The sequence below is a fragment of the Enhydra lutris genome, unplaced genomic scaffold (genome assembly GCF_002288905.1).
Source record: "Enhydra lutris kenyoni isolate GAN:26980312 unplaced genomic scaffold, ASM228890v2 scaffoldscaffold45, whole genome shotgun sequence".
Taxonomy (NCBI): Eukaryota; Metazoa; Chordata; class Mammalia; order Carnivora; family Mustelidae; genus Enhydra; species Enhydra lutris.
The window spans coordinates 14,293,130-14,302,301 of NW_019154129.1; the positions used below are offsets into that span (position 1 = coordinate 14,293,130).

At 61.4% G+C, this 9,172-nt stretch overlaps 1 protein-coding gene across 1 annotated transcript; it reads left to right on the forward strand.

Annotated features, from left to right (window-relative positions):
• Positions 1 to 1,992: 1,992 nt before the first annotated feature.
• On the forward strand, positions 1,993 to 8,802 carry LOC111156055 (ribosomal protein L3 like). The gene is made up of 10 exons (XM_022516637.1): positions 1,993 to 2,133; positions 2,609 to 2,801; positions 4,376 to 4,544; positions 5,323 to 5,458; positions 6,724 to 6,910; positions 7,021 to 7,181; positions 7,390 to 7,491; positions 7,948 to 8,043; positions 8,278 to 8,397; positions 8,648 to 8,802. The coding sequence occupies exons 1-10, from the start codon at positions 1,993 to 1,995 to the stop codon at positions 8,702 to 8,704; spliced, it is 1,362 nt and encodes a 453-aa protein (XP_022372345.1). The 3' UTR covers positions 8,705 to 8,802.
• The last annotated feature ends 370 nt before the right edge of the window (positions 8,803 to 9,172 follow it).

Genomic DNA, 9,172 nt, shown 5'->3' on the forward strand with positions numbered 1-9,172 from the left:
TGTGCGTGCACGTGGCAAGTGCAGCCGGGAACAAGGGGGACACAGAGCTGGGCTCTGTTCCAGCACAGGTCGCTGGAACAAGCAAGTAACACAGCATCAACAAATAACACACACTACCAAACGGCCCGCTCTTTCAGGAAGCCTTCCCGGAATTGCCCCTTCCCTGCAGCCCTCTCTGGGCCCCACTTTGTCTTCCAAGGCCTCTCATGGACCGGCTAATGAGAGTGACCTTAGGGGTCCTGTCTGGGGCAGAGCAAGAGGCAGGGCTTGCCCTGGGGGCTCCTGGGAGCAGAGAGCTCTGGTCCGGCTCCCGTGGTTCTGCCCTGGCCCTGGGCACTGGTGTTCCTCCTGGTGCAGCTCCACTGACCAGGGCCCTGCTGACCGTCCTGGGTGATCTCCATACTTGGCAGGGCCCCTGACCAGTACCGGGGAGGGTGCTGGTCACATCCTGCCTAGAAGCTGGGGCCAGGGCCACAGAGTCATCAACACTGTGGATGTACGGAATCAGTGATCGTAGAAATGTCGACTTCGGAAATCATGAACTCTTAGAAACACATGCTATCCAACCAAAAGAACCTTTTTTTTTCTTTTTCTTTTCTTTTTTTTTTTTTTTTTTAATTTTTCAGGGATCACAAGTAGGGCGGGGGGGCGGAGAGGGGGGGGGGGGGGGGGGGGGGGGAAGCAGGCTTGCCGCCGAGCAGAGAGCCTGATGTGGGGCTCTATCCCAGGACCCCTGGACCATGACCCGAGCCTAAGACAGAGGCTTCAACCCGCCGAGCCACCCAGGCGCCCCAAAAGAAGCTTTTATAAAAGATTATTTATTTACTTACTGATTTGAGAGAGAGTATGGGAGTGGACGGGGGCAGGAGGGGAGAGGGAGAAGCAGGCTCCCCGCTGACTGGGGATGCCAAGGTGGAGCTCGATCCCAGGACCCCGAGGTCACGACCGGACCTGAAGGCCAATGCTTCACCCAATGAGTCACCCAGATGCCCCTGATCAAAAGAATCTTAACACTGATTGGCCTACAACATTGGACTGAACAAGGGAACCCAACAGATCTGGGCCAGACCCGCCGCCACAGAGAACAAGGGAAAGCAGAGACCTGTGCTCAGGGAAAGCGCTGGTTTGGCAGCTTTCCCCCGTACCAGGCAGCAGAGGGACTTGGAGATCATGTAGCAGAAGCGGGACTAGGCGGCTGAGAGGGAGGAACCCAAGCAGCTTGTGGCTCTGTGCCCCGCCCTCCAGTTCTTGGCGTTTGAGCCGGGAGGCAGTCCCACTGGTGCCGCAAGTCCTGCAATGCGCCCGGGGTCCCACATGTGCGGCCCTCCCTTTGCCCTGAGTCTGCGGGCAGCCCTCCTGGGCTTCCTACCCTCAGATAGCCTCTGCCCCACTGGGCCACTCCGGAGGCGGAGGGTTGCCCCTGGCCAGGGATTTTATTCCTGTGGGGTTCGGCCCCAAGTAATAAAAGCGGCTTTGAGAGTAACAAGAGCCCTAACATTTGAGTCACACAGATCTTAGCATCAGCGCCTCACAAGCCCTCAGAGACATTTTAGGTCTATACAACTGATTCTCCAGGTTCAGAACTTCAGAACCATATAGACTCCTTGTTCTAGGATCACAGCCGTTAGGGCCCCTGCCCACAGCGCCCCCACCCCCCACCCCAGTTTGTGCAGCCCTGGCTCACGGCCCTCAGGACAGGACAGGAGCTCCCTCCGCCTCACTGCCTGCCAACCAGGCCAGACCCTTGTTGCAGCAACCCTGGAAGAAGGCCCCTCCCCCGCTGGGGTTCCTTGACTGCTTATCAGGCCAAGGTGTTCCTGTCCTGGGAGGGTAGCACAAGGCAGAAAACAAAGTGGGCGTGAACCAGTCCCAGGGCCCCGAGGACAAGAGTGACATGCCTGGCCCCAGGTATCCCCACCCCGGGCTGCCCATCTGATGCCCCCTTGCGCCCGGCCCCAGGCCAGGCCAGGCCTGCTCCTGGCACCGGAGCCCATGTCCGCCACGGGACACGACCAAGCTCCCCTGCCAGGGGCTAAATCTGGGAGCTGGCCTGCCACTCGGCCCTGCCACTTGGCCTCCGGCGCCTGTCGGGAGGCCCCTTCCCTTCCTGACCTACAGGGACCCACAGCCATGGTCAGTGGGCTGGGGGGCAAGAGCCGGCTTCCTAGGAGGGGCGGGTGGGCTTCTGGAGTCTCTCCCAGCAGGGATGGGCCTGGGGCCGGTGGGGGTGTAGGTGACTGAAGGGACCACAGGGGGGCCAGAGCTCAGGCTGCCAGGCCTAGAATGGGCAGGAAATGGACAGATGGCAGTGGCCCCCTGTCCCTTTAGCCCTCAGCCAGGGTGTGGGCCTGTCCTTGCTGGGCCCAGCGGGCTGAGCCCATTGAAGCAGGATGCTTGTGGGTGAGGAGAGCTTGGTCACAGCTCTGTCCCTAAGACACTGGCCCTGAGGCAACCTTCCATCCTTTCCTGTGGATAGAGGGAGGCTCCGAAGACCACTGGGGCCCAGTCTGGGGTCCCTGACTCACTTCCCTGGGTCTGGGCTCTGGTTCCAATCAGCCCCCCCACCAGAGACACCTCAGCTCTGACCTCCCTCCCCTCCTGCTGCCAGTCCCACCGGAAGTTCTCCGCCCCTCGGCACGGACACCTGGGCTTCCTGCCCCACAAGAGGAGCCACCGGCACCGGGGCAAGGTGAAGACTTGGCCCCGGGACGACCCCAGCCGACCGGTGCACCTCACGGCTTTCCTGGGCTACAAGGCGGGCATGACGCACACCGTCCGAGAGGTGCACAGGCCCGGGCTCAGTGAGTGGCCGCAGGGGGACCCATGGGGAGGGTGTGGGGCCTCTTGCCACGCCTGCCAGGGGATCTGGAGAGACTTCCGGAGGCTGGGGGCCGGAGCTGGGGTCCAGGAGGGGAAGCAGCCCCAGAAAGGGCAAGGTCCTGCCCGAGGGAGCCGAGGTCAGGGCACTGTCACTGAGCCCTGACCACTGTCCTTGCCCCCAGTTTACAGATGAGGAGATCGAGTGGTTAGGAAACTTGCCGGTTGCCCGGTTGGTAAGGGGAGGGGCTACGATTCAAAGACAGGTGCCCCATCTACTTTTTGTCTTCCCATCAGGGTGGGCTCACGTGTGGCTCTAAGGACGGAGACAGAGAGCTCCCACGCACCCTTCGCCCGGTTTCCTGATGGAAATAGTTTAGAAAACTATGGTAATAGGGTCACAACCGGTTTCGACATGGATACGACCTGCCCATCCTGGTCAGGTTTCCCAAGCTGGGGCGGGTGGACGCACGCGTGCGCAGTGCCGCGCGGTTCGGCCCCGTGTGAATGCACCACCGCGCAACATCCCATCCCACATGGGTCCTTCCTGTCGCCTTTCTACAGCCAGCCAGCACTGTCCGGCCTCTTGGCAACCGTCCTGTTCTTCATCTCCCCTCATCTGTTTTTAATTTTTATGTATTTATCTTTGTTAAGATTTTATTTATTTGACAGAGATCACAAGTAGGCAGAGAGGCAGGCAGAGAGAGAGAGGAGGAAGCAGGCTCCCCGCTGAGCAGAGAGCCGGATGCGGGGCTCGATCCCAGGACCCTAGGATCATGACCCGAGCTGAAGGCAGAGGCTCAACCCACTGAGCCATCCAGGCGCCCCAATTTATGTATTTATTTTTGAGGATTTATTTATTTTCTTGAGAGAGAGCACGTGAGAGTGGTGGGGAAGGAGAAGGGGAGAGGGAGGTGGGAAGAATCGAGAGCAGAGTCCCCAGCCTCATGGGGCTCGGGATCTCACGACCCTGAGGTCATGACCTGAGCCGAGACCCAGAGTCAGATGCTCCACCGACTGAGCCACCCAGACGGCCCGTTCCTAATATACGCCGGAAACGTACACTTCTGCTTTGTATTAGTCTCGGTAATAACATCTACAAAATCATTGGTTTGGGACAAATTATATGTGTTTTTCTAGAACTCATCGACATATACTCATAACTATTAAAATTAAAATTGTTTGCGTGAGTTCCACTGAGGGAATCCTGGGCCCTACCCTTTGGGGGACGCTGCCCTGGCTGTGGGCTCTCCTAGCCCATTTCCAGATGATCTGGTGGGGAAACTGAGGCAAGGAGCAGGTCAGGCCTTGTCTGAGATCTCAGAGGCAGAGCTAGACCACAGGAAGGGCCCTGACCAGCACCTGCTCCATGCCCTGGGCGGGGCAGAGAGGGAAGGGCCAGGGCTGGGGAGGCTGGTGGCCGGAGGTCACTGGGGGCCCTGAGGCCGTGGTGCTCCATGGTGCTCCATCCTCCCTCGGGCAGGACGGGCTGTAGTTGGCTTTTTCCCATGGGCCCCGGACACCTTCCTCCATGCTCCTGCCTCTGGGGCTCTTCTAGAAATTTCCAAGCGGGAGGAAGTGGAGGCAGTGACCATCGTGGAGACGCCGCCTCTGGTGGTGGTAGGCGTGGTTGGCTACATAGCTACCCCTCGAGGCCTTCGGAGCTTCAAGACCATCTTTGCAGAGCACCTTAGTGACGAGTGCCGTCGCCGTTTCTACAAGGACTGGTGAGGGCCGCCCTCGGGAAGAGGCTGTGTGGTCTGGCCTTCCCTCCAGCCCCAGCACGGTGCTGGAACAGTGGGTGTGGGCAGGCAGGAGCAGTGTCTGCAGGAATGCATGTTTATGGGGGATTGCCTTCGCTTCAACAAGAGACACGTGCAGGGGGACTGGAGTAGAAATTGGGATAGAGAAAGCGAGGAAGCAAGGGTTCTGATTTAGGATTACATTAAGGGACTAATTTGATGGACTGTCAGAGTTGGCTCAGAGCTTCCTAGCAGCCAGGGTGAGAAAGGGAAGGAGCCGCGGACAAGCTCTTCTCATCAGAAAGAAAGGCACTCTGGGGCCTCAGATCTTCCTTGCACTAAGTCCTGAAAGGGAAGGCCCATCTGCCCAAGGAACCTCACAGATGCCCCCGTCCTTACAGAGTTGGAGGCGCCCCTGTCCTGGCCCTCTGGGGGAGGTGACAGGTTTGGGGCCCTGAGCCAGGGTGGGCTGGATGACCACAGGCGAGGCGGCTGACCTCTTAGAGCCTCTTAGATTGTGCCCCTCCATCTCAGACACCATCAGCGTGGGATAGCATCGGGGAATAGGAGCACTCCCCGTGTCCGCAGCCCAGAGACCGCAGGGGCGGGGCCAGCAGTGGCCTCCCTGGGAAAGGAAGGAGAGAGGAGGGGGCATGCACTGTTCTAAGAGCCCCACGCGGTGGGCTGTGGGCATGTGGGGCCCAGACGGGCCTGGCGAGGTGCCCCTGGCTGGCCCCTTAAGTGTCTCCTGCTTGTGACGCAGGCACAAGAGCAAGAAGAAAGCCTTCACCAAGGCCTGCAAGAGGTGGCGGGACGCTGATGGCAAGAAGCAGCTGCAGAAGGACTTTGCCGCCATGAAGAAGTACTGCAAGGTCATCCGTGTCATTGTCCACACTCAGGTCCGCCCGGCAGCCTTGCCATGCCCTGGACCCAGCCTCCCCACCTCTCCTCCATCCCAGCTTCCAGGAACCCTGGCAAATGTCAGCCTAAAAATACCACAAGCCTGGGGCATGGGTCCAGAGGGCTGGGTGACCGGCCGCGCTGGCTGGCCGCCGCCCCAGGGATGGCATGCTGGGGGTCAGCGTGCTCTGAGGGCAGGCTCAACCAGGGCCCTCCCATGCCCTAAGAGGCTCGGATCTCCTGCCAAACGTCCTGGCCCGAGGGCCAGCCACCTCAGTTTGGGTCCTGGCCCAAGTGTGTATGTGAGCCAACATTCGTACATGGGGTCTGGCTTGATTTGTGCCGATGAATTACTAACACGTCTGGCTTATTCTGGAACACCGCCTTGGCGTCTTGTCCTCAGGGAAGGCTAGCCTAGGCCTGGAGCAGCACCCCGCTCCCCCCTGCTGTTCCTGGTTATACGGTAACCAGGTCATGGTCATGTCTGTTTCCCTTGAGGGACTGGAGCTTCACGGGGCCAGTAACCCAGCTGCCTCCTCAGGGCTGCACCTTGTATGCAGTAGGCACTCCATAAGTGCTTGCTGAACACTAGGCCATGGCCGGTGTCCCTGCTTCCTCCCATGTGTCCCCTCAGCCGGTGCATCACCCAGCAGCAGCCAGAGATACATAAACATACCAACCACCCTGAGTCACACCCTGCAGCTAGAATGAAGCCCAAGTTTCTCCCCACAAGACCTGCACAGGCAGGCCCCTGCTCACCTCTGAGTTCATCCCGCACCACATTTCTCCTCATCATGGTCCAGACACACTGGTCTCCTCTCCATCCCTCCAACTCCCTGCCACAGGGCCTTTGCAAATGCCGTTTCCCATGCTCCCCAAAGTTTCAGATCTTCACTTAGTGGCTCCTTCTTCTTATTGGTGTCACATCAGCGGGGTCCTCTCTGACTGCCCTGTGTGTAAGGACTGCCCCCTCTGCCCCCACGGTTCCATTAGAATGCTCCGCCCTGTCCACGAATTTACTCGATTTCTGTCTCCCAACTAAATAGTGGCTCCCTGAGGTCCAGGACCTTGCCTGCCTCATTCCGTGCTGTATCCCCCCAGTGCCTAGCACAGAACATAACGTAGAGACAGACCCGAGCTCTGGAACATCCATTGAGGGAATGCATGCATGAAAGCCTGCTGGGAGTCACTAGCCAGTCATGCTGTGTCTGCAGATGGGGGCTCTGAGCCTCCAGGAGCCGACCGGCTGTGCCATGTCCTGCAGATGAAGCTGCTGCCTTTCCGGCAGAAGAAGGCCCACATCATGGAGATCCAGCTGAATGGCGGCACAGTGGCTGAGAAGGTGGCCTGGGCCCAGGCCCGGCTAGAGAAGCAGGTCCCGGTGCACAGTGTGTTCAGCCAGAGTGAGGTCATTGATGTCATTGCTGTCACCAAGGGCCGTGGTGTCAAAGGTGGGTCTGGGTGGGGATGGTGGCTTCGGGAAGGCCCCTGGAGGGCATGGGGGCTGGGCTGGCCTCTCAGCCACTAGCCGCCCCCCACCTCCTTCCTGAACCTCCTGCAGGGGTCACGAGCCGTTGGCACACCAAGAAACTGCCGCGGAAGACCCACAAGGGGCTGCGCAAGGTGGCCTGCATCGGCGCCTGGCACCCTGCCCGTGTGGGCTGCTCCATCGCTCGGGCTGGGCAGAAAGGCTACCACCACCGCACAGAGCTCAACAAGAAGGTGTGTCCCCAGTCCTGGTGGTGGAGGGACACTCATGACCAGACCCCAGGGGGTGGGGTGCGTGATGCAGACACCGCCTGGCCCCCCGAAGGCTCTGAAATGCCCCTCCAGTGCCTGGGTCTAAGCACACATGCTGGTGGGGACTGACATCCCACTGGCTCCGGAGGCCCCCTGTGGCCCGCCACATGCCCTGTTCTTCTCCTGGCAGATCTACCGTATTGGCCGGGGGCTGCACAAGGAGGATGGGAAGGTGGTCAGGAACAATGCGTCCACCAGCTACGACGTGACGGACAAGTCCATTACACCACTGGTGAGTGGGCGGGGCACGCATGCACGGGCAGGCACGTGGTGTACCGGCCTGCCCCGGGAGCTCAGGGCCCAGAGAGTGGTGGCTTGGCAACGCAAGGCCATGCTGCTCCCATGTCCTCTGAGCCTCCCCTGCAGACAGCTTCCTGTCCCACTGCTGTCAGGGGGTGTGGAGGGCAGCAGCTGCAGCTGTGGCCTTGCACTCAGGCCACCTGGGTTCCAGTCCCACCTGCAGTGTGGAGCAGCTCCAGGGCCCAGAACAAGGGACTCCACGTCCCGGAGTCTCGGTTTCTCCCTCACTAAAATGTAGGTTGTGAACTGAGCTAAGGGACTCAGAATAGGGCTCAGATGCTGCCCTGGTGAGTGACCCAGGGTGCTGCCCTGGGGCCAGGCTTGCAGCTGCCCCTAACCCGGCGGCCCCTCGCGGGGCCTGGATCCTGGCTGACTCAGCTTCCCACAGGGCGGCTTCCCGCACTATGGGGAGGTCAACAACGACTTCGTCATGCTGAAGGGTTGCATTGCTGGCACCAAGAAGCGGGTCATCACACTGAGGAAGGTCAGCGCCTCTGTGGTGGGCTGGGGAGCAGGAGCCCCATGGGCCCTGGGAAGGTTCTGGGGGCTGGCCTCCCTGTCCTGCACCTTGCTCAGAGGAGGGTGGGGATGGGAAGAGCAAAAAGGAGGGGTTCTGGCAGGAGCTGGGTGAGTGAGTCCTTCCAGGTGTGGACTGGGGGTGGTGGGAGGCGGTGGGCGAGGACCTTACATCTGGCTCTCGTCTCCCACGGACCCCCAGTCCCTGCTGGTGCACCACAGCCGCCGAGCCCTGGAGAACATCGAACTCAAGTTCATCGACACCACCTCCAAGTTTGGCCACGGCCGCTTCCAGACCGCCCAAGAGAAGAGGGTCTTCATGGTGAGCCCACCCACCCCTTGTCCTCCGGGGCTCAGCCCCCACAGCCCTCCTGCGCCAGAGTGGGGCAGCTGGAGCAGATGAGGGTCGGGGGCGCCCCTGCGCTCATCCCCATGCTGGCCCGCAGAAGCTCCGCCCCGCGCACGATTCGCGCAGGCAACAAAGCCGCAGCCCTGGGATCCCGGCGGGGGGCAGTGGCGCCGGCTAGACCTCGGTCGCTAGCGCCCCTCCGTCTCCCCCAACCCCCAACCAGGGTCCCCAGAAGAAGCATCTGGAGAAGGAAAAGCCGGAGACCTCGAGGGACCTGTAGGCGGCTTGCGACGGAGGGAGCCCGAAGGCAGCGCGGTGCCACCCCCGCCTGTCCCCGCTGTCTAATAAAGTGCGGAGGCGACTCTGCCCGCGTGTCTCAGAGTGGGGAGCGCGGGAAGGCGGGTGGCCCGCAGGTGGCCCAGGACCTGACCCAGGGGAGGCCGGTTGCTGCCTGGCCTCGCCCGGGCCCGGCGCAGCTCAGCGGCGCCCCCTGGCGCTCGGGCGGGGCGGCAGTGTCGGGGGCGCCGCACCGGAGCCCCTGCCGCGAGATCACGGGGGCGGGGCCTCGGGGCGGGGCCTGCGCCGAGTCTGGGCGTCTCTGATCGTGATTGGTCCTCTGGGGCGGGGCGGCAGTGTCGGGGGCGCCGCACCGGAGCCCCTGCCGCGAGATCACGGGGGCGGGGCCTCGGGGCGGGGCCTGCGCCGAGTCTGGGCGTCTCTGATCGTGATTGGTCCTCTGGGGCGGGGC

Excerpts from the sequence above, each read along its gene's own strand:
- LOC111156055 (XM_022516637.1), top strand. The coding sequence starts at position 1,993 with ATGTCCGCCACGGGACACGACCAAGCTCCCCTGCCAGGGGCTAAATCT. Across the intron at positions 2,134-2,608 it reads TACAGGGACCCACAGCCATG|TCCCACCGGAAGTTCTCCGC; the intron begins GTCAGTGGGCTG and ends TCCTGCTGCCAG. Across the intron at positions 8,398-8,647 it reads AAGAGAAGAGGGTCTTCATG|GGTCCCCAGAAGAAGCATCT; the intron begins GTGAGCCCACCC and ends ACCCCCAACCAG.